The following is a 25337-nucleotide window of genomic DNA, read 5'->3' on the forward strand; positions in this document are numbered from 1 at the left end:
AGACCCTTCACAGGACAAGTGGTTACAGATGATGAATGGACTTTAGATGACGTCTTGGCTATTGTGGAGCTGTCCAGTGCTGAACTATGACTAACAGTCACAAGTTATTGTATTGTGTTGTGTAGTTGAGTCTTTTTAACTTCTTCTTCCTTGATGCCACAGTGGAAATCATCAACAAATCATCAACAAATAACCAAATAACCTGAATCCAGTGGTGGGAACGTAGTATTATCGGCAAAGGTAAAGCTCCTCAGTCTGGTCTATTATCACATCACTATTAATACAGCATTAGTCTGTCATTCTGTAAGTGTGGAACTGTTTGATATGAAGAGGTTTGATCTAGTGGTTCTCAACTTAACCCCCTGAATGAGAAGAAGAACAAAAAACAAAGCTTTGCTGAAATTTTGTCTAATTGTTACTTTTTTGGTAAATATCTGCTATGTTGACCTCTTTAGGACCTGAAAATAAGTTATTTAAATGAAATCGTTCTGCCATGTGTGTCCACTATATAAAATTTAGTGTTATATGAATTTGAAGTTTAGAGGTGATACAGCAAACTGTTTCATCAATATCTGAAATGTGACAAGGACCCCCAGCCAGACACATGTTTTAGATGAGGGTGAAATTTTAATCTCAGATAAATTAAGTACTGTATGATGGGTCATGGGGGAATGGACCATTTCTCAGCTGTCACTAGGCAAGAGGCGTGGTACACCGTGGACTGTTCACCATCCAACCAGATACAAACAACCGTACAGCACCAGTTTACTTAACAAGCATGTCTTTGGATTGTGGGAAGAAACCAGAGCACCTGGAGAAAATCCGCACAAGCACAAGGGAGAACACGCAAACACCACACAGAAAGTCTCCAGCCGCAGGTTCAGACTCACAACCCTCACCTGCCGTGAGGTGACAGTAACAACTGCCCTGCCACTGAGCTGCTGTAAACTTTTGGTTTGCTACTTTATCTCTGCTCCTCTTCAGAGTTTTCTGCGTCATCCCTCCACACAGGCCTCAGGGCCATGTGCTGACTCTTTAGTGGGTGATTCAGACCAGTCGATGTTCTTCGTCATGTGACGATTTTCTTACTGTAAAAAAAATGACAACTTTGCACTTTGAATTCTTCAGACGCTGAGGAGGAAAAACCCCAATCTATTAGGATGCCACATGTATAAGCAGTGTCCTCCTTGTGCTCTGAGCAAGCACTGCACCCCAGTGGTTACCAGACGAAAGCGCACTGTGGCGTCTCAGGGGTCCTAAAAGGTTTGTCAAGTGGAATTAAGCTACAACTCACTCTGTTTCCCCTAACTACAATGGTTTAGAGTCTGCCGCTGTCTGGACCCTTAGCTGCTTAATTAACACAATTAGGACAATTATAAGATAATCATATTGAATACTGATATTGAACTTCAATCACTGTAAAAATGGTGATTACTCATTCAGCTTTGATCATCTCCTAACAATGTTAAATAAGCATTTAGGCTGATGTTGCCAGGATATGTCTAAATCTAATTACTGAGAAGACAAAATATTTATCAAGTAATCTCCTCATGGCTGACTCACCACACATTTTAAGCGCCTTCCTGTAAGAATCATGGTAGAATATTAATAAACCTCCTGCCCTGAACAACCATTACATTGTTTGTGATCATTTTTTCGTTCCTTTTTGGGCCAATCATTACATTTCCCATCTTTATTTTTAAATAAGCTGTAAAGAGCATAAACCCATATACAGTAAGTCATCACATCATCCCGTTACTGTAACTCATCTAATACCGACAAAAGAGACAAGAAAATATGCTTCTGTTTGCTCGGATGTGTCTGCAAACAGGAGCTTCCTCGTTTAATATCTTCTCCAAGCAAGCACGAGGTGTGTGTGGCGGAGCTTTATCACGCCAAACAAGACAGGGGAAGAACATATGACTCATTCTAATTTTAACACTGTTAGCTTTTTATAGCACCTACCTGCTTGTCATGTTTAGAGAGTTTTATTGAGGCTACTGTTTCATGGCTCAAGGACCTCGCTTTTACGATGACAAGTGTTGACAGAACGAGGCTTCTGTCGATCTAATCTGGAAGGTGTGTGCGCGTCTTACTCGTGTTGTGGGGACATATGCTGGTATTTGGCTTCTTTATGGGATCAAAAAAAAACAGGATCTCATAAAATAAATCATAAAATCTTAGGGAGAAGACTTGAAGTGGGGTTGTACATTCTCTTTATGTAAAATAAATGATTGTAAGGATTCACACCACAGCCTTTGTGGCTAGGTCTAAATCAGGCTTGCACATCTGGACAATTTTCCTATTCTTTTTCACAAAACTGCTCAAGATCTATCGTGAGGATTAGAGAGGTTGGGGCTTTGACTCTGACACTCTACAACGTTCACCTCGTTGTCCTTAAACCATGCATGTGTAACTTTTGTTCTCCAGGATTTCTCTAGGCTTAGCTGCATTCATTTTACCCTCTACCTTAACAAGATATGCAGTACTTACTGCTGAGAAGTAAGTATTCACACAGCATGATGCTGCCACCACTGTGCTTCTGTTTTCATTTTGACAGTTTTTTGTTTTTTTTTCATAAATTATAATCAAAAAAGTCAAATTATAGGGCATCACAGTGGCGAGGTGGTTAGCACTGATGCCTCGCAGCCGTCTGGGCCTTTCTGTGTGGAGTTTGCATGTTCTCCCTGTGTCTGCGTGGGTTCTCTCCAAGCACTCCGGCTTCCTCCCACCATCCAAAGACATGCTCGTTAGGTTAATTGGTGATTCTAAATTGGCCGTAGGTGTGCATGTGAGTGTGAATGGTTGTCTGTCTCTCTGTGTTAGCTCTGCGATAGACTGGCGACCTGTCCAGGGTGTACCCCGCCTCTCGCCCGATGACAGTTGGGATAGGCTCCAGCAGACCCCCGTGACCCTTCACACTAACAAGAAGGTGAATGAATGAAAGTCAAATTATATGGACCATAATTCCACTTCAGTGCACAATATATTTTGACCATTATCACTGTTTTACATGCGACCTGAAGCCATTATATCAGTCCATGTTGTCCCTAAAAGTTATTTTTTTCTACATCAGGAACCACTGCCGTTGTATTCTTGGTAGTCCTTCATTAAGTAATGCACATACTGGAGTGAAATGGGTTTTCCATTTAAATTATTGTTGACACCTACAATGTCTAAATTTGGTGGAGTGACCCTTTAGGTCCTGGTGAAAATCAAAACATCAGCACAAACATAACTAGAATATTATTAAATGTAAGGATATATCAAGAAAAATGAAGTGATTTGTTTCTGCTTAAGCAAAAATCTGAGTCCAGTTCACTTCAATACAACTTTATTTGTCCCTGCATGGATACATTTACACAGCAACTCAGGTCAGCAAACACACTCATAATAAATTAACTGTTAATCACACAAAAACCAAAGGCTTTCAAATAAAAGCTAAATTAACTTGTGATTGTTAATGTGTGATGTAAATTTAACCAGATAAATAAAGGGATCGTTCATTTGTTTTGAGTTGGGGTTGTATGAGGTACTTATATCCACAGTCGATGTATTTCCTACAGTAGGTGGTGGTCATCTTGTTTCCAGTTTGGAGAAACAGACAGGATTTACACCACAGAAGCTAAGCAATGACTTACAATAAACATATTTTAGACCCTTAAACGAGAATCTACTTAAAAAAAATCAATATCTGTTATAATGTTAACACAATATATAGAATATTATTACTGCTTAACCTTACTGTCAGCCTTTTCCATGTGGAAATGCCACTTGTAATTCGAGCTCTTCAGGACCACCAGACTCCACTGAGAAAAACTGTAATTCGACTTTAGAAAGCACAACAGCTACTGCCCTAACTATGTGTGATTTTGGCATTTGAATGCATTAAATCAGGTCCAAACTAACATGTTAACTCACTCAAGTCACACAATAACACAAACAAACTAACTGATATAAGCTGTGGTACACCAACAACTGCCCTGTTCGGTGGGGCTAAAATGATAATTTTTGTCAATGGAGTCTGGTGGCTTTGAAGAAAGCAGTGTAACGGCTTCTTTCTGGAAGCTTTGCTGACCACCACCTACTCTATTGATACAACCATTACAGAAAAGTACCTCACCTAAAAAAAAAACTAAAGACTATCCCTTTAAATGAGGCTCCCCTCAGTTGCAGTTACAGCTGTACAACCAGCAGGGGGAGCCACAGACCTGCATTTATGATTTAAAAAGATAGAGTCCTCCTTTTTCTCCATGAAACCATCCTCCACTGGCCGTTCTCCGCTCTTATTCTCCCCTCGCACCATTTTTCTCCCCACGATCATCATTATTTTTTCTTCTTCTTCTGCGGCTCTCCCTCACTGACCGCCTCATGCACCGGCTCTCCTCAGGCCAGCTGCGCCGGACGGATCCGCGTCTCTATCTCCAGCTGTGTGGCTCCAGTCCCGCAGGCAGGGTCGGCCATGTTGTTGTGTGGGGGTTGATGGAAGTTTAGTAGTAGGAAGTAGAGAGGCTACAAAGCGCTGGGATACTTCAGGATCCCACTTCTTCTTCTTCTTCTTCTCCCTCCTCCTCTCCTTCTTCTTCCTCTCCTTCTTTTAAAAGCCTGCCATGCCTCTGCAGGATTCCTCCTCTCTGACCTGTGCGCTCTGGCGACAATGACCGTCTCCTCCATCTCCATCTTCAAGACTGCAACATTTGCTTTGATTTAACTTAAAAGCTCTGCCGGATGGATGAAGTGAGGATGAAGGCGGCTCGGACCCGGTTGGAATAACTCGGATTTTATTTTATTTAAAAAAAAAAATCAAAAAAAAAAATCCTCTGATCTGATTCAAGGAAAACGGAGGAAGGAAAACATCCAAAGAAGGACGCAGGTTTGTGAAGGTAAATCAAAAGAAAAGAAAAGAAAGTGGTCAGGATCAGATAAAGATGGGCCGAAACGCAGCTGCTGGGATGTCTGACCTGTCATCAACAAAGGAATGAAGCTGTGCTATAATAACACAAACCCTGCCTGTAGGTTTGTGTTATTATATTAATTGCAGTTTTTCCTCAGCAAACCATCGCTGTGTAGGAATGATTTAATGTTTCACACGCAGATATCAGTGAATAGACAGCATGCGCCTTAAGTCCCAGAGGAATATTAGTGCAACCATATCGGATTGCAGAAAAGTAGGACAGTAAAGCTACAGTGTGATCGCTGCAGCGATGTGAATGTGTGGATTAGTTGTCATTATGTGGTTTAATTGTCATAAACATGTTGGTAAAGTTGATATTTAAGGATTGCAGTGGTAATCTGGAAAAATATATGAATATATATATATATAGGTCAGACACATTACTATTTATCACTGATTCTTATCTTGTTGTTATTTGATTTAAAAGTTTATTAAGAAATGTATGAGGCGGATGAGCCACCTCATCGTTTTAAATGTCTACCTCAGTGTTTTGACTCATGCTGATTCAGATGATTGTGAGATCAGGATGGGGTTAAGGAGGAGGAGGAGGAGGAGGTAGAGGAGGAGGTTTGGACCCTTTAGGTGAATTCATAGTCAACCAAGTCAGAATTTATTTCATCATCATTATTATTATAGTGTGATTTATTTCCGCATTGAACGCTCCTCTTTTGAGTAAACTATCAGAGTTGAAGGTGACTAGGTAGCATGTCATATCCTGAACAGCTCTGCACATTTGCACATCTCTTACTGAATCATAGCTGGGCTGTGATCCTTATAAGGGCTGAAGTGAAGTGAGTTACAGGGGAATACCACTTTTTCTAAAGCTACTCATATGTAGCACCAGCCTGTCGACATGAACAAACTGCTGCTGTGAGATTGTGACGTGTTCTTTCATTCCTACGAGATTCCTGTGGAAGGTCTGGAGGCGAGGAACGTTTTCATGGTTAATAAGCGTATGTTTTATCTATCAGCAAGTTTTCAGCAAACGCTCTGAGCAAAGACAGTACACGTCTTGTTTGTGGTGTCCACATTCTTACTCTTAAAGCACATGATCACACCGAAGTCAGAACGATGACTTGCCAATTCATGCGTGAGGCCACCTGAGGAGCATGTCGTTGTGCAGATCCATGCAGTTGTCTAAGTAGTTAAGGGTGTCTGGCCTTCTGTGAGTCTGGTTTTGCTGTTGTGTCCAGTGCCGTTGCAGCTAGTCAGATCCAGCTTCTTTGAAGAGTTCTTTTATTTCACGGAGGTGTATGTGCTAGCTAACTGCTGACCATGGTTTTGTGGTGTGTTCAAGCGTGACTTTTTGATGAGGTGACGTCCCAGTCGGCCTTCGTTGACGGTAGCTCTTTGGTTTCAGTTTGTTGTGTCTGTACCTTTAAGGTTATTAGTAGAGCTACACTGACTAATAATCAATGAACTGATTGATGGTTCTTTTTTAGCCTTTTTAATTTTGCATACTTAAACTGCCTGTTACAAATCAAATAACAGGCAGTTTAATTAATAGTGAAAATGATCATAAAAGTTGGAGCCATGTTCATGAGGTTTCTTTAAATCTGAAGGCTGTATTCTCGATGTTTTGGCTCAACAGACTCATCGATTGGTTTTCCTTGCCAGCGTAACATAATACCAGGCACTGAAAGAAAATAACTGATACCGGAGAGGCTGAAATTTGAAATTAAATTGACGAAGAATCTCTGCTATGTGGGGAAGGCCGGTCCTCACAATACATTTATCATGTGTGACACCAGCACTGAAAAACAAAATGCTTCATGAGCAGACGTCGTATCAGACCTTCCTCCTTCCTTGTGTCAAAATCCACATGTAAGTTCTTCGAGGATCTTTGAATATATTCTACCAGAGAGCTCTGATCCAGACTATCACATGCGCTTTACAGTCGCTTTATTAGATGTTGACACTTCAAACACCCGGCCCTGTTATATGCTGACAAATGGATGATTGCAGATGCACTCTGATTCCCTAAATAGCTCACACTTACCCATTCAGGTATTCCCAAGAGACCTGTTATTCTCAAAAATGTGTGATCTCTGGCAGCACAGTAACTGACACGGGCGCAACTGTGAGCCGTTCAGTGTGCTGTGTTTGCACACTTGTCAAGTTAAGAGTCTGAGTCTTCCTCAGGACTAAAGTGCTCACACCAGAGGGAGAGGAATGATCGAGCAGCTGTATTTCAAGTAAACCGGTCAAGTATTAATTTCGAAGAAAAATCTTCAAGCTGTATCCTACCAGCTGTAATCTCTCAGAGAGTGCTGGAAGCCTCCAGATCAGTTTACTGTCAGCATGCTTGCATCAGAACACTACACCCACCGCAGTGTAAATCTCATTATAAACCACTTATTGATGTTTCCCTCGATGCTCTGAGGCATCCTCGTCATCACATGACATTTCTTCAGACCCAGTTTTAACCCTTTGGCATCAGAGGAATGCGGCGGACGGTTTGGAGGCAGCATCTGTTGCAGATCTGAGGCCCAGTAAAGCTCCGCAGACCCTCCCCTTCTACAGCTGTCCAGCAAGACGCTGGGCAGGGTTTCAGTCAGACTGCTGGCTGATGGATGGAGAAACTCCTCCATCGTACTGGCCCTCAGCTCCAGGCTCTCATCCAGCCAAATATTAACTTCACAAGAGTCCAGATAGTCGAAACCTCAAAGGAGTGGAACCTGTTTGAAGTAGCGAGACTTAAATATATTTGCGATTCAGACTTTAGTTAATTTATAATGCATGATATGCAGAGGAAAGATTTTAAAAACAGCACTTTAGTCAGATTCACGATCTGGATGAGATCTAATAACATATCATGTCTTCAGTTCAAAGGTAATGCTACATGACATTCACATTAGCAGCATGGCTGTAAGGATGTCAGTGTAGGCCGGACAAACCGAAAGTTTCTTTTTCCAGACTTGAGTGTTCAATGGATTGGCACAAATTTGTGGGTGTTTCAATGTTTTAATGAAGCTGATTTTTATTCCCCAGTTTGGAAGTCATATTTCTGAGTGCTCATAAACAACATGGAGGCTATACACCAGATGATTTTTTTGCTGCAGAAGTTTAAATAACAAGTCGATAGCTGTTTTCCAGCATTTGCTTGACAAGCAAGAGCGAAGGAAACTAATCAGGGGGTCCGTGACATAATATTCATCAGCATATGCATGTCAATCATAAATAATGTCAGCTCAAACTTATAGTTTTGCGCGCTTGTGATGGTGGACGTGCTGCAACGTTTGAGTTTTGGTCTGGCTTGTTTGTCTTCCTCTGCCACGTTTCTGTGAACGTTTCTCCTCTTACAGTAAATGGAACTTGTGAGTTCATGGTTACGACATTGGAAGTTGTGTATACAGAAGGTTTGGAGTTCAAGTGGCAACATCGGCCGCACTTTCAGTTTACTCGGCTAAACTTTTTTTCTCCGCAGCCTTCTTTATTAAAATTCTGAACCACGGCTGCTGTGGTACTCAGACGTCTTCAGTATTATCAGAGAGTGCGAGGGAGAGAAAAAAAAAACTGAACTGTCCTCCTTATCAGCATTTCGTGGAGCCTTTGAGGAATTATCACACTGTGGACGGAGAGGGGGAAGGAAACTGTTGGAGTGTGCTTGATAAGAGGTCGTCAGGTTTGAATTATCGCTGTAAAACGAGAATATTTAAAGAATGATTTCATAGCTTGAGGACGCAAAAAAAAGGTGAAAGACCAAAGGTTAAAGGCCACAACCTTTTAAACATCTGTGCTCCTCCGTTAACCCCACATATTCGTGGAAGTCTTGGTCTCCCCAGGGGAACATCTGGAGCCAGCTCAGATGTCCACAAATACATTTTTGTTTATTATGTATTTCCTGTAATTCTTGACAGCGACCGCGCGTAGCACCAAACACGAGACTATCTTTAGAAGAGTCTAAAGGCTTTCGAATGAAAGCAGGTCTGAGCAAGTTTCCGCCCTGTCGAGGTGTCCTTGAGCAAGACGCTGAATCCGCTATCAGCTGTCAGGTTTACAGTAGCTCAGCGGGCAACCTGACATGGCAGGAAGAGGAATGTTAAACAAAGATGTTGTCTAGTCTCTGTCACTTAAGAGACAGTTCCATTGCAGAAACGGGGAGAAATTCGGCAGTGAGAGAGAGAAGGACTGAATTGCTTCGATTCAGTGAAATGTGAAGCTCGCTGGGAGGACAGATCAGTGCTAAGACAATAGCACCACAGCTGTCCGATCAGATAGTGAAGCAGCCTCGGCGTACATGCGTTGACATGTAAACCTCCCCATTCAAACTCTTCACCTTCCTCTCTCATTGTTTCTTAATGGCTCTAACTGGTGCAACTGGGAGACTTCTGGTGTTTGCGTGCAATCTGCTGTTATAGGTCATGTTATCGTCCTGAGGGGAGGGGGACGTTCAAATCAGCTTCTATAATTAGAAGCAAGGCAGATTTTCCTTGCGGATTCACGGCTCTGCTGTTCAGGAATGAGCTTGTGTTGAGCTGAATGGACTTGAATGCAAAAATCAATGGGATATTTTGACATTTCAGATCCACACCAGCAAAGTCTGGCTGCGCAGTCCCTGTGAATGTGGAACTTCTTCAGACACGTCACTGTTTTCATTGCATCAGTTTTTACCCTCATTCAGACTTGCTTCTTTCCCACTTTGATGCTGCAGTCTGCATTGCTTGCACGCGTAGGCAAAGCCAGCGGTGTCATTATGTGATAGCTGGCTGATTTAGCCGATTGATGGAGAGTTAGCTGAGCTGATTCGGAGGCTGCGGGTAAAGCCAGTCCGCATTGTATCATCACAGCCAAGAGTCCTTGAGCACCTCTCCAACTGAGAGTCCTCTCAAGGCTGCTCATGTGAAAAGCACACGAACAAATGCTGAACGCCGCTACAGGCCTAAATGACTCCAGAGTTGGGGGTCCTCACTGTTTCAGCTGTAGGACCTGGTGGTCACTCCTCTTTCTTGTTTTCGGTTATTATCCTCTTAGGGTAAATCAGCTGTCCTCATAATCCTCCTACTAGCTCAAGCTGGTAGAACTGGCGCTTTGTGCCTGGTTGCCCCCTCTCATTCAGCCAATCCGCTGTCCACTCCACATTAAATCTAAACCATTTTCTTTGTGCCACACAGCCGCTAATAAGACTTCTTATTTGGCCCCGCAATGCTGCACTTATCACCCTGCATTAGAAAGGAACTGTGAGTCCTAGATATTGTGTTTTAAAGAAAGGTCAGTCAGGTACTACTTCAGTATGCTGCAGTGCAGTTTTAGCTCATCTTGCAGTTAACTACGATAGATATGATCAGAATCTGAATTTTTATTGTCATTATACAACAGTGCCATCAAAACTGTATGAAATTTCATTCAGTGCAAAGAAGGCAATCCAGCTAAAACATTTCATTGTACACAAAGATTAAAAAGAAGAGAATTGCCAATAAATAGACCAGTACACAAAATATATATACACCGATCAGCCACAACATTAAAACCACTGACAGGAGAAGTAAATAACATTGACCGTCTTGTGACAATACAATGATCTGCTGAGAAACGTTTGAACCTGGCATTCATGTGGATGTTACTTAGACATGTACAACCCACCTAGACCAGACCAGGCACCCCCCACTAACAACATTCTGTTGCCAGACCCCACAGGACACCCTCATGGTGGCCCATGTCCATTCTCTGATGAGTCACAACTGTTTTGGAGACACAAGGGAGACCTACACAATATTAGGAAGGTGGTCATAATGTTATGCCTGTTCGGTGTGTGTGTGTGTTGCACAGTTGTCACCTTACAAAAAACAGCAGTGCAGAAAATATCATAAGATAAAGTGACAACGGGTTAAATGGAGTAAGCTTTTTTAAAAAGGTGTGTTTTTGGCCTAGATTTGAAGGTTGTCAGTGAGTGTTGCAAAGGCGGGGAGATTATATTTCATGTTTTAATACGACCAGGGCGCAGGTGTGTAGGGACACACCCTCTGTCGACAGATGCGCTCCATAGCACCATCTCCAGTGTGAAATTGTGTACTTGTTAAGACTCAGTGCCCTGTCAATAAGCTAAAAACATTTATTTAAATCATTCATTGTTCTATTATAAAATCAATTAACTGATTATTTTCCAACCAGACTGAAGCAAGCAAAGAGTTCTCCAGATATTTACCACAAGGAAACACTACTTACAACTTAGGTTCAAATTCACTATGCTGATAAAAACAATAAAGCATATAGAGTAGAGATGGGTTCTGGTTTGAAATCTAAAAGCTTTTTTAGTGCATTTATGACTTTGGAATTAAGAAACGGCTGATGTCTCATTTTTGGAAAGGAAAAAACTAATAGGGCAGATATTCCTGGGACACCAGCCAGTGTTTTACAGCGTGGTGAGTTCACTGCTGACCTGACAAGCCATGCTCTCATCTGTCTGATATTGAAATACAAGCCCACCATAGTCGACCGCTGCGTGAAGCCCTCTGCTTTCCATGACACAGAGTTTTCGTCTCGAGGTTAAAGGAAAGGTTGGCTTGGGGGAAAAGAAGGTCTCTTTTACTTGCCAACATTCCCAACATGTTGGCTGCAGATCTGATATCTGGGATTAAATTTATTGGCATATTCCTTTTTTTTTTATTATTTAAGAAATCTGTTTCGCTCTGAAACGTCTCTGAAGCGATTGACCACTCTTAACGGGTTTGTAGGGGCTTCGATTAGTGCTCAGCAAAAGTTGCAACCTGCAATTTAACCAGTTGTTCAGTTTCATTTGAGCAGAGTGCCCTGAATCTTTGGAAGGTTTCTGCGGTTTGTCCCCGTTTTGTTGATTTCCTTGGCAGTTCAGCTGGGGAACTCGATGAACTCTTGATTATGCACCTCCCTCTAGGATGAGGAAAAATCCCTCCCACATCCCAAACATCAAGGCCACTGTTCTAAAATCAGAGAAAGATGTATTACCGCTCCAGTAGCTCCTCTTTAACTGATGATTGCATGATTGTCACCCTGTAATTCAGCAGACTGCCGTCCTTGTCACTGCTGTCACCAGCTGTGCCGCCATGTGCTGCTCAGTAGCACTGTTTAGTCTGCTTTCATACCAAACATCTTCTCGTCTCTTGATAAAACTGTTTCACTTCAATCGTCTTTTGTTTGACCGTCTTGTGAAGCGCCAACGCCTGTTAGCGGGGTTCAGCTCCTTGTGCAGCCATTGTTCTTGGCGAATGAAACCGTTCTGGTCTCCCCGTGCTCAGACTTCTTTACGAGCGTGTCTGATTGTCTCCACATTTTCCGGGCCTTCACCTCACAAAAGAACGTCTCAGTGTGACTCCCTCTAAATTACGCTAGAAAGAGGAATGGCAACCATGCAGATGGAGACACACCGATGTTTTAAATCCTCCAGCGTGGTCAGACTGACGCATGGACAGATTGTGAAATGATGGATCCCTGGTTAGAGACATGTAAAAGGCTCTGTGATCCTCTTACTGATCACGGAGAAAGACACACAAAAATGACCCTGAGTTGTTCACTCTCGGACTGTTTGTAGTCATTCAGTATCTCTTTGTAGTGCTTTAGTATTTATGTCTGCTGTGGTGGTTCTTGCAGAAGTTTTATGTCTCTTTGTGGTCATTTTGTGCAGTTGTTTATCGGATTCTAATTGCTTTGAGTTTTTGTGGTCATTTTGTGTCTCTCCGTGTTTGATTTATGTGACTTTGAAGTCATTCTTTGTAGCTTTGCAGCTGTTTTGTGTTTCTTTGCGGTTGTTTCGTGTGTCTTGCGGGCCATTTTGTTTCTCTTGGTAGGTGTTCTGAGTCTTTTTGTGGTTGTTTCGTGTCTCTTGGCTTATATATGTTGATCATTTCGTGAATCTTTTGTATTTGCTTGTTCCATTTGTGCCACTTTACCAAATCTTTGCGTTACTTTCAAGTTTCTTTTCGTCCACTTTGTGTCTCTTGTATCTCTCGTTTCTCTCTTCTTGTGGTCATTTTGTAGCCACATTTTGTCTCTTTTTTGTGTTATATGATTGTTTTACGTCTCTTTGTGCTCACTTTATGTTTTCCTTTGTGTCTCGTTTCATTGTCTTTGATAATTTTGTGTCTGTCTGTGTCTCCTTGCACTCGTGGTTTCTCTTGTTGTATATTAGTCACCATTGCCATTCCATGTCATATTGAAGTTATATGTCAACATGACTTTTAACTTCATGCAGGTGCTACTGAAAAGCTCAACCTATTTTATCTGCTTAAGGGAGGGTGGCATTAGGTAACATGTAATGTTTCATCTCTTTCTAAAGATTATAGATTCCAACAATAAAAATGACAGTCAAGTATTTGTCCCATCGGTTTGCACTTGATTTACCTCATAACATGAATACACAATTAAATCTGGCCATGTTGAGTCATGAGTGATTCAAAGCGGATTTGGTGTTTACCCATATGTCCCGGTTGCCACAGGGCTTATAGTCTTAGCGGCTGTAACAACAACAAAATGATTCACATGATAATATCAGGTCATTAGATTTTCATTTCATAACATGAAATATGCCTACAGCTACAGGTCTTATGTTGCAAACAATAATCCCTCTCCTCACTTAGCCCTTTACTTTATGTTGCATTAAGCTGATGTCTTCTTGTTGCGTCTGTCCAGGCAGTGCACGACGATGGGCTGCGTCAAGAGCAAAGATGACAAAGGCGCCACGATGAAGTATCAGGCAGAGAATTCGCCGACGTCAGAAGCCAATCCCGCCGCCACCACGCCTCACGTAGGTCACTATGGGCCAGATCCCACCCAGCTGCAGCCGAATCAAGCTGCCTCGTCTTCATCAGGTTCTGCGGCTGTGAATTTCAACCACACCCTCACACCGTTTGGGGGCGCCTCATCCGCCATGACCCCCTTTGGAGGAGCGTCCTCCTCCTTCTCTGGTCCTGTGTCCAACTCCTTCTCTGGTGCTGTCTCAAGTGAGTAGTGTATTACAGTGTAAAGTAATTCTTCAACCCACTGTGCTCTTCAGTCAGCATGGACACCATTGAAATTCTGTGTTTCATCCCATTAGCTTTGCTGCCGCTTTTCAAAGGATTCTTTAAAATCTTCTAGATAGTAATTTTACTGTATTGTAATCAAGTTGCAAAGACTTGAACTACTAATACGTAATCCATTGTTTTTTGGCCCGAGGGATGACAGTGACCATCTGTCACCACTTTTGCTCCTTTGTGGTCCCCAGACCATGAGCATTACTGATCACTGATTCCTTAATCTTGCACGTCTTTCATCAAAGTTTTGTCATTTTTGTTGTGTGGTAATGCTTCATAGCCACACTAAGATCAATGGACTACATTCACCGAAGTTACATAAATTAGATTTTTATATTACAGTGAAATAAATGGAAAATATCTGCATTAAATATAGAAAAAAATCCAATTAAGAAATCTAAATCACAGTTGTCATCAATAACACAAAAGCATAAATGGTTTGGTTTTAACACAAAGCATAAATGGTTTGTGTTACAGTGAACGGCAAAGGGGATAAAAGTCAGTATGTCAGTCTGGCTCTTCAGTGTCACGGCTAATTCCCATCATTGTTATTCTGAGTTGTTAGCGTTAACACGGTTCCTGCTATCAGCTGTGATCGTGCAGCTTACAGCGATCCTGAGAGCAGAGAGTCGTTTTATGGGATAGGTGGGATTTGGGTGGTAATCCTCCTCCATGTTGGATTATCTGCTCTCAGAGGGGGATGAAGGTGGCGCTGTCATGACATTTGCTTTCTGCAGGTGATAATGGGATTACTGTTGACAGCATTGTTGTCAGCGGTGGGTATATGAAAGTCATCTGTCTGGGAGTGTGGCTTCACAGTGCGCACAGTGTTGAACAGGATGTTGGCATGGGACAGAACGATGATTAATTACTGAAGTATGGCAAGAATATCCTATTGAAAAAATGGTTTGATATACCAACTCTTCTTCCACAGTCTATGCAGTCAGAGTACTTCGACAAAAAACAGTACAGACCTCGGTGAGACAGATGTATCTACCTAAAATGGCCTTTACAGAGTCACACACAAACACAAAAGTACCATTACCAGCAAAAATGGTGAGATGTCCCGATGTACAAGTACTTACATTGGGGCGACTGTAGCATCATGCTACATGCTAATGGCATGTGGTACATGCAGGTCCAGCAGGTCAGCATGGATAGTTAGGCTGCAGTTCAATGTTTTCCAGGCAGGAGTAGGCTATGTTTAAAAAGGTTAAAAATATTTTACGTCCGACTGACGTGGCATTGGCAACAACCTGAGCCAAAAAAACCTTTGTTAACAGGCAGTTAACCTGCTTAATGCCGCCTACCCTCCTCTCCTTTTGGATCTATTTGTGGTTTGCAGACCAGCTTAGATGTGCATTACGCCCACCGACTCCTGCTGCCTACGCGCGCACTATTGTTGGTTAAATATTGTAACCCCAGATTCTGTGAGTATTGTCGTACTGCTTTGCCATATATTGGTGTCGTTTGAGGTTTTATTTGTGGTGTTTAACGAATGAGCACGGTGTCAGTCTCAATATTAATAGCAGTATCCGTATCAGGACACCTGATAAGCAGTTCTCTTGAATGGCCTGCCATGTTTTCATTCATTATTAAATGTCGTGTTTGTTTTTATGTTTTTTTAGGCGGTGTTACATTCTTTGTGGCCTTGTATGACTATGAAGCCAGAACATCGGATGATCTAACGTTTAAAAAGGGAGATCGCTTCCAGATCATCAACAACACGTAAGAATCTCTCCAGTCTGTTTCTCAGTTTCTTCGATTTGAAATGTTTCCTCACGAGCAGCGCAGTGATTACGATTCCTTTCTTTCACTCGGTGATGCTCGGCTGCACCTGTTCCGAGTGTGTCTGCCCTCATGAATGAGTTAGATTGCTATTTGTTTCTTGATGCTGGCTTTCAGCACAGCACTGTGGATTTTTTTGCTCCTGCAGTGGGATTAAAGCATTGTAATGTAAAATAGACTGGTCTCATTTAATTCCCATTGTGACAGTGGCATTTTAAAGACCATTTTTTTTTCAAATCTGGAGATTTAGCAGAACAAATAAAAATTACTGTTACCTACTTTGAAACCCTTCAAATGGTGCCTGTAAATTATTAACCGCCATTTCATTCCTGGTATCAGTCGTACTGCGATATACGAGTCCTTGGCTGACAGTTAAATGAACAAGTTTGTGTCAACTCTCCTGTGTCACTTTGCCCCTGCAGAGAGGGAGACTGGTGGGAGGCTCGCTCCATCAACACAGGGAAGAAAGGCTACATCCCGAGCAATTACGTGGCCCCTGCTGACTCCATCCAGGCTGAAGAGTAAGACCTTGTTGCTGCTTCTCATAACCTTGTTACTCTATCTACGGCGACTGCGCCAGGAGACTAATGGCAGCAGCATGATCTCACATCACGCGGCTCGAAGCACACAGCACAACATTAACATTAGCTTCAAAATATGACTTCGATTTTCAAAGCAAGTAGCAGCTTTCAGCTTCAACGTGCCGTCCCTTCACAGGTGGTACTTTGGCAAAATGGGGCGCAAAGATGCCGAGAGGTTGCTGCTGAACCCGGGGAATCATCGAGGAACTTTCCTGGTGCGAGAAAGTGAAACGACTAAAGGTGATGATCTTCAGAAACAGAGTAGCAAAGTGGAAGGAGATATTTTTAAACACACCGAAATTAAAGTCCTCTTAAATTTCTCCATGAACAATGCTATCCTCCTATTAAAGTCTTGGAGGGAAACAAAACCTTCCTGATTTAAACATCATTACAAAAGATGAGAAACTGGTTAAAATTGCGTAAAAACAAGTCTACAACAATTCCCCTTTTTCATACAAGAAAAATCATTAAAAGCTCAAAATGTCAACACCCCGCTAATGTTGTTAGCACTGCAGTACATTGGTGAGCTAAAAATCACTTTAAAATCACTGTCAAGTTTAGAAAGTCCAGAGAGAACTACACTTTGTTTTTAGTAGACTGCAGAAAGAAGGAATTAAAGGAGCCAGAATGTGCGCTGACAGGCAGGCTGTATTTAAGCACAGTGGGACTCGCGCTAACAAGCTAACAGCAACAAACTCGATTATGTTTATCAGTTATAACATCTCCAAGGTGCTCCGCTGAAATTTAGCCTGTTAGCATGCTATAATTTGCTTATTAATAAGTACAGATGGCATTCGTTTTGCAGGTACTGAGCCAAAGTATCAAATATATCAAATATGAATTAAAAACGTTACCAGGTCACAGCGCTAAATGAAAATGAATACTACTCCATTCAGTTGTCTGTATATTTTTCACTAGACAAAGAATATTGCCATCCAAAAAGTCATTCTACTACCTGGTCTTTAAGAAGTCTGCACAAAATAACTCACTAAATAGTACCTCACAAAATGGAAAGTTAAAAAAGCCGTTGCTCAACCTTACAAGCTGCTGGAAGAAACATAAATTCTCTGAAATAAATGAGGAGACTCTTCCCTGTTCAGAAGGACTGTTGAGGGAAGTAGAAATGTGCAGTAATAAAATATGCGAAACCAGCATCTCATTCCACTTTGCAACTCTAAAAGCCGTGTTTTAAATTGCAAACACTCGTGTTCAAATGGATGAAGAACATTTCCCCCGTCTCCTCCAGGTGCTTATTCTCTCTCCATACGAGACTGGGACGAAACCAAAGGTGACAATGTGAAACACTACAAGATTCGCAAGCTCGACAACGGGGGATACTACATCACTACGCGAGCACAGTTTGACACGTTGCAGAAGCTCGTCAAACACTACACAGGTTGGTCGTCTGCAGCGCCCCCCACTCTCATCTCATTCATTATTCATCCCAGTCCTCCGTCGCACCTCGAGGAATTATCCTGAAAATTACTCTTTAGTCACACCCGCTGCTCCGCGCCGTGCAGTTTGCTGTGCCACCTTAGCGTTACCAAGGGAGATGAGTGGCCATTAATTTTAATAACAACTGATGGTGCGGTTATGATTTTGAGCCTCCCACCTCTTCTTCAGCCTGAGGTTAAGTCTCTGTGATCCCACTTCATTTCAGTTTGACTCTAGAGAAGGCTTTGGTGTGTTAAGAAGCCACTTCATCTCATTTATATTTTATCAGAGTTAGTATGAGAGTGTCTCGATCCCTCCACATCAAATGGAACGAGCTGATGCATGAAGCAGACTGGCTCAAAACTTCCTGCCGGTCCGGAGTTTCGTGGGTGCGCGTTGAACCGCTGGGTGGGATGTAGCGCTTTCATCTCTCTCCCTGTCTTTATCGCAGAGCACGCAGACGGGCTTTGCCACAAGCTGACCACGGTTTGCCCCACCGTCAAGCCTCAAACCCAGGGGCTCGCTAAGGATGCCTGGGAGATTCCCCGGGAGTCCCTGCAACTGGAGCTCAAACTGGGCCAGGGCTGCTTTGGAGAGGTCTGGATGGGTAAGAGCCAAAATGAGACACAGGAACACGTCTTGTGGCGTCACAAATAGTTTGGTCGTAACTATCTATATGAGGGAACTGGAAAATAAACCCAGGTTTATACAGGAAATGCAAACACGACGCATCTATATTTATTGTGTCTTTCTTTGTCCAAACTTGGGAGCTATCCACTTCCTGCAGTTGCTTCCTCTGTTTGTTGTATCCTCTTTATCTCCAGAGATCGTCTCACTCCGGACGACAATTTATTTGCTAGTTTGCAAACTGTGAGCTCTCATCCGCTCATCCTGGGGATATTTTTGAAAGGAGTGCACGCATGACAGCACATGTCTGAGCAATTACAAGACCTAATTAATGATATTGTCTTGCTCCCAGCCCATTAACAACACTGATTACCCCTGTGGCCTGTGGGCGTTTCTCTCCCCGTCTTTGTCTCTGCAGGCACATGGAATGGCACCACAAAGGTGGCCATAAAGACGCTGAAACCGGGAACTATGTCACCTGAGGCCTTCCTCCAAGAGGCTCAGATCATGAAGAAGCTGAGGCACGACAAACTGGTGCCTCTTTACGCGGTGGTTTCCGAGGAACCCATCTACATCGTCACAGAGTACATGGCCAAAGGTACCTGCACACACATGCTGTACCTGACAACTTATTAAAAAGCTGCACTCTGGCATATTTGGATAGCAATTAAACAGATTTGGGGAGAGCTTTCATCCCTGGTGAATAACAGAACTCAGCTGTTTCCTGTTACTTGACACTGACGAGGTCTATTTTTAAAGAAAAGCAAAACAACACCAACCTCTTTTCAGGCTGTCAGATTGACGCATGGCGATTTCCTTGAAGGAAAAAATGTAAATTTTATGGACGCTTTAATTAATATGCTGCACAGATTGAAAGTCCTTGAAAGTCCCTTGTGGTTCCCTGAAGCTTGAAACTGGAATGGTTAATTGAAAACTGCAGTAGTTTTGTGGGTGTGTTTTTTTAATAGCTTCAGCTGCAATACTCTTTTTTCAGGGTTTTATGAGTAATTAGAGTTTTGTGCGTGTAAATGTTAACTCTATGACATATGCTGTTGATGCACTGTGCGTTGTGATTTAATAGAGCAACCGTTTAAATATATTCCACAGCTTCTCCATAACTGTAGCGCTGATAGACATGGATTAAACTCAAGCTTAATGTATTATTCAGTGTAATTTAACATATTTACATACTGTTGAAGGATATTTGTATGCAGCTTGCTGACATGTATTCCTCCTACAGTATAACATCATGCTTTGTCACATTTATTGTTCTTATAGGAAGCTTGCTTGATTTCCTCAAAGAAGGTGATGGCAAATTCTTGAAGCTTGTCTTGCTGGTGGACATGGCTGCAAAGGTGAGACCAATACCTGCAGAATTTGAGTCAGTGAATTGTTAAGTTTAGAGCTCTATTTTTAGCCTCTCATTTATTTTTTTTTTAAAGCAGAGCCTCAGGTGAACATCTCTCTCTCCCAGATTTTGCCCGCTCTGCTTTTGTTCTCTCGCTTTGGATCAGCTGTTTTATGTCTGACAGACGTCCAGAGTAACAAGCGAGAAATTATTCACTGAAGGAGCCGTCTAATGTTTCGTTCTCAGATTGCGGACGGCATGGCTTTCATCGAGAGGATGAACTACATTCACAGGGACCTGCGAGCTGCCAACATCCTCGTGGGTGAGAACCTGGTCTGCAAGATCGCGGACTTTGGTCTGGCCAGGTTGATAGAGGACAACGAGTACACGGCGAGGCAAGGTTGGTGCATGCTCACACTAATGGATAGACTGTGTGAGTCACAGGTGAATGAGGTATCTGGGTACAAATGGACAGAGCAGTGACCTCAAAACGAGGATGACTCCCTGTTCTCCCTATCATGCATGGTGAATTAGGTTAATAGTGGAAACCAGATGCTTCTAGTCGCTCTGATTAGTTGCGCGTTTAGCACGCTGGGAGGATTTATCTCTCTGTCATGTCTGCTGCTTAGAGATTGGTTAACCCAGATAGCCAAAAAAAATATTTCTCACTTTCCTCTACTGGTATCTGTCCATGATAATAATAATTTACTTTTATTTGCCTCGTTTTTTGAGATATACACCGATCAGGCATAACATAATATTGTGTAGGTCTCCCTTGTGCCTCCAAAACAGTTGTGACTCATCAGAGAATGGACATGGGCCTTTTGAGGGTGTCCTGTGGTGTCTGGCATCAGAATGTTGTTAGTGGGGGCCTTTGGTTCCTATGGGTTGATGGGAGGGGCCTCTGTGGATCATCCCACAGATACTTGATCAGTTTGGGATCTAGTGAATTTGGAGGCCAGGTCAACACCTTGTGCTGTTCTTCATGTTTTTTTAGTTGATCCTAAACTGTTTTTGTGTGTGTGCCTGTGTCAGGCTGCATCCTGCTGGGGATGGCTGCTGCCGTCATGGAGTGTCATTGCTGTGGGGTTGGGGGTGGCTGGTCTGGTCTAGGTGGGTGGTACATGTCTAAGTAACATCTACATGAATGCCAGGTCCAAAGGTTTCCCAGCAGGACATTGAATTGTCACAAGATGGTCAGTGTTATTCACTTGGTCAGTGGTTTTAATGTTATGTCTGAGCTCCCACCACAGCATGGGCCTTGGTGTTTAGCTTCAGAACATTAAATCAGTGGTTGAAGACAACAGTTTGCTTTTTAAGTTTGAACTGGAACCATTTGTGAGACAGTGGAAACCATACTGGCTAACCAAAAGTTGACATACCTTAATCAAGAGGCAGACCAACGATATTACAAGACGCTTATGTTAGTGATGACTAAGCCAAATGCTAATGTCATGCTAACATCAGGGGCTAATGGTGCATTCCATTTGAAGTGTAAAATCAGCCTTTTTTAGCTTGTTTGTGTCTGATTGAATCTGACATGCACGCAGCCCTGTACAACTTTTACCTGTACATGGAGTCGCTGCTGTGTTTGTATGCTACGTGGCTAACCTGGCTAGAGAGCAAACCTCACTCTGTAGTACCTTGATTTTCAGATCACCTCTATGAGAACGCAGTGAAATTGATTGTGACGTCATTAAGTTAAAAATTTAAAACATTTTATTAAGACAAAAACAAAACCCAACAATGTAGCATTTGCAGCACATTAGCCTTGGTCACCGGTGGACAGGGGCTCGCTTGATCAGCAACAAAATCATGGCAGCTGGAGAATAATTATAAACCCAAAAATGTCTACATGGTTAGACAGCATGATTTTGTCATTTTGGTTAACTAACCCTTTAGCGGTATAGCTGCGTCATGTGCTTTTATTTTCCATTACTGATTTATTGCTTTAAAATGACTATGAATAAATATCATTTATGTCATGCTCAGTCTCACAGAGAGGATGACGCAACTTTAAAATACTCATTCTTATCCATTAATATAATAAAAATTATTTTAAATATGAGAGTTCTCAGCATTTTTCTGAGGTGCATTTGTAAGTCTGCCTGAACCTCATCACAAAACTACTATTCCTTAGTCTTGTAATTAACATAATGTGAGTCACTGGGCATTGCCACTTACTGGAAATAAAGCCAGAAATTAAGAAATGAAGCTATGTGTTCTCATATGTCCTCATCTATCTTCTCTCCATCCAACACAGGAGCCAAGTTCCCCATTAAATGGACGGCCCCTGAGGCTGCACTGTACGGTCGCTTCACCATCAAGTCCGACGTCTGGTCCTTTGGCATCCTGCTCACTGAGCTCGTCACCAAAGGCAGAGTGCCCTACCCAGGTAAGTGACAGGGTCGGCACTAACACATGCTGGTACACACACCTGTAAGTAAAACAGAGAGGGGTGATTCACGGTCGGAGTTATCAGCCTTCAGTCTGTCAGTTAGACGTCAAGCTGCCGTGCTTGTTAATGACGGAGGATGAAGTGAAGCTGTCCGACACTGTCTGGGCTGGTTGTTTATGCCTCTGCAGGGGGAATTCTGACATCCACACACACACATATACACACACACACATTTGAGATTAGATGAGACCATCTGGTGGGGGGACGATCAGGAGATTGAACACCACTCTTGTTTATAACCATCTGCCAGGCTGATACTGCCCTGGGGAGCAGCGCCTGCAGCAGCTCAGCTACATTCACTCAGCTCTGTTTTATATCTGATGTAGATCTCAAACAATTAATGGACTAGTTCAATGACAAATAATCATTTTCTTAATCAGTTAAGGAATAAGTTGATGACAAGAGCTAGATGATGATCAATATTGCTCTCGTGTCGGTACAGTAAATGTGAAGCTACAGTCCGTTTCCCATTAGCTTAGCTTAGCTTAGCTTAGCATAAAGCTCTGTCTAAAGATACAGACACACCAAACCGACAAAAACAATAACCGCCGGCAGCAAGGCTGGCTGTGATGTCGCCTCACGTCGCCTGTGTCTGGACAGGAAGTTGCACTTGAACACACTTCAAGGACTGCAGCCAGGGACCAGCTGGCACAGATGTTCTGCACATGCTAGAAAGGAAATAACTCTTCATACCTGGAGATGGCATTCATTCGTTCTAACGGGGAAACTGGAAAAGCTAGGAACCATCAAACGGTTCTGACCTGAGTTATGGTGATCACTTGGTGGAGTTTATTTATTCTGGATGACCATGTTATTTATTTGGATGTTCACATGAAATGAAGATGTAAAAGAGAATAACCCTCTGTGTGTGCCCTCTTTCATCGTTTTGTTTAGTTACGTTTCTGTTCCTGTGCACAGGTTCTTAAAGCTGATCTCGCTGTCTTGCTCTGCCATCGATTTAGCGTGCTAATTTGAATTAAAAGCCTCCAAAGGGGGTCTCTTTAGTTGCAACAGAGCAGGACACACCTGAAAAACTAGGGTCACAGACTCTTCCCAATGGACTGACACCACCACTTGAAAGTAACAGAATCTGATTACTAATACCTTTAAATGGTCTTATACGATCCATTCAGACAAAACTAAAAGTTGAGGTTTGCTTTTTGGTTGGGAGCACTAACTTTTTGGAGCCTTGTCATCACCAGCTTTTGTAGCCATTAAACAAATATTTGTTGCTGTTTTTGTCACATTTGAACAGTGCTGCCTTTATCCTAAGCTAAGCTAAACTAAGCTAAGCTAAGCTAACGGACAGGCGTGGGGTTTCAGTCTACTCGTCTAAAATTCAGTAAGAAGGGAAATAACCATAATAACCGTTTGTCCCAGAATGATGGACGTCCCATGACCGTTTTTCAAGGCAACATTTTCTGGACTCTAAAATTTTTTGTTGAATATAATTATGAATTGAATATGTTTGAGACTTTATTTTACAATAACCAAATTGATTCAATAAAAAGTATCAAGACAAAGTAAAAATTGCAGCCAAAGTTTGACAATTAAAAGAAAGGGAATTGGTTATAATTTCAATCCTGGCGTCCATCTGTTGTTTTGATTTTGGTGATGCAGTCTGGTTTTTCTCTCGCTCTTATCTCTGTATGTGTGATTAGAAGCTCTTACCGTCGCTTCCATCCATTCTCCTCCTCAGGTATGGTGAACCGGGAGGTGCTGGAGCAGGTGGAGCGAGGCTACCGCATGCCCTGCCCCCAGGGTTGCCCCGAGTCCCTGCACGAGATGATGAAGCTGTGCTGGAAGAAGGATCCGGACGAGAGGCCCACTTTCGAGTACCTGCAGTCCTTCCTGGAGGACTACTTCACCGCCACAGAGCCACAGTACCAACCTGGAGAGAACCTATAGCCAGGCCTGCTGCGGAAAGTCGACTGGAAACTGTGTCAGTCACGCAAACCACTACTTGCTCTCCAATTTTCGTATTTTTTGTTTTCTCATTCCAGCGTCCATTTACACTTCTTGTATTTCCATATTTGTTTTCACTTATGGTACTACACAAGTCTTAGCTGTGTGAATTCAGTCATGTATAAAAAGAAACATATTCATTTGAGATATGTTTTTTATACGCTTCATATACTGTGTGGGATTCTTACTCATGACCACAGTATTATATTTCTGTGAAATAAGCTGTGAATAAGCTTCACAAAAGAAAAACCTACTGTCGAGAACAGCCGGCCTTTTATGTGGAAATCTGACGCTCATTTGCCTCCAAATTGTGCTGTATTAGTAAATTATGCATCAAACTAATTAATTATTGAGAAATGTAATATATTTTCCTAGTTATGAGTAGTTCTCAGGGGGTTGATGGTTATTATCACAGTCCGTTTAGCAGCAAATCCTACACAGCTTAACTTTATTTGCATTTCATCAGCTACAGTGCAGCTTGTGCGGCTGTGCTCTGGGTTTTTCTTCTTTTTTTTAATATTCCTCTAAAAATGTATTATCATATAAATGTATTCATATCACATGGACATTGTTTTATAGCTTCATTCGAAGACATTCCTCACTGTCCATCGTCATCCAGAAGACTTTAGATTTTGATAAAAACGTATAACCCTTGGTGTCCCTCCCTGCCCTGGTTATAATATCATCACTGTAATCACATGCTTACATTAAGCCAGTCTGTATAATGTGTGACTGGTTTGAAAAACAGTGGTGAAACTTGTGGACTTGTGGCTTCTTGCCAAGCCAGAATGACTTTATGCAGACAAATTTGCTGCAGGCCAAGCATGAAGGAGGACTTTTAAAGTGAACAAAGCAACCATATAAGTTGGAAACAACCATTTTTTCTTAGCCAGTTTATTCCGAAATGTGACTGCAGAAGAACCCTTTGGGCAATTTGTTTGTACGGCAGTGACTTTTGCTCTTTGCATTTTGTTCCTGCGTGGACTCATCGGGACAGTATTATTATGGGAATCATACCAATTGACGACAGAGCTTTTTAAGAAGGGCTTTGCATATTCTGAAATCCTCATTTTATATGATAAACCCTACAGGAATGCGTGGAGGCTTGTGTGGGGAATTTGTACAATAAAAACGTGATTTTACATGTCTCTTTAAGTGTCATCTGTAGGTAATGTTTAAGCCAATGGTAGGGTGA

At 42.3% G+C, this 25337-nt stretch overlaps 1 protein-coding gene across 3 annotated transcripts; it reads left to right on the top strand.

Moving 5' to 3' along the window:
- Positions 1-1868: 1868 nt before the first annotated feature.
- LOC311503496 (tyrosine-protein kinase yes-like) lies at positions 1869-25281 on the top strand. Of its 3 annotated transcripts, none has more exons than XM_084566241.1 (12): positions 1869-4883; positions 13559-13869; positions 15570-15669; positions 16152-16250; positions 16447-16550; positions 17557-17706; positions 18196-18351; positions 18790-18969; positions 19650-19726; positions 19966-20119; positions 21983-22114; positions 23877-25279. In XM_084566241.1, the coding sequence occupies exons 2-12, from the start codon at positions 13572-13574 to the stop codon at positions 24083-24085; spliced, it is 1659 nt and encodes a 552-aa protein (XP_084422367.1). In that variant the 5' UTR covers positions 1869-4883; positions 13559-13571; the 3' UTR covers positions 24086-25279. The 3 variants fall into 3 exon arrangements, with proteins under 3 accessions (XP_084422367.1, XP_084422368.1, XP_084422369.1); XM_084566242.1 differs by having other exon boundaries at positions 4855-4873; positions 23877-25280; XM_084566243.1 differs by lacking the exon at positions 1869-4883 and adding an exon at positions 12253-12345 and having other exon boundaries at positions 13572-13869; positions 23877-25281.
- Positions 25282-25337: the final 56 nt, after the last annotated feature.

The sequence above is a fragment of the Chelon labrosus genome, assembly GCF_963514085.1.
Source record: "Chelon labrosus genome assembly, chromosome: 18".
Taxonomy (NCBI): domain Eukaryota; kingdom Metazoa; phylum Chordata; class Actinopteri; order Mugiliformes; family Mugilidae; genus Chelon; species Chelon labrosus.

Excerpts from the sequence above, each read along its gene's own strand:
- LOC311503496 (XM_084566243.1), top strand. The coding sequence starts at position 12,271 with ATGGCAACCATGCAGATGGAGACACACCGATGTTTTAAATCCTCCAGC. Across the intron at positions 15,670-16,151 it reads TTCCAGATCATCAACAACAC|AGAGGGAGACTGGTGGGAGG; the intron begins GTAAGAATCTCT and ends TTGCCCCTGCAG. Across the intron at positions 17,707-18,195 it reads GCTCGTCAAACACTACACAG|AGCACGCAGACGGGCTTTGC; the intron begins GTTGGTCGTCTG and ends TCTTTATCGCAG.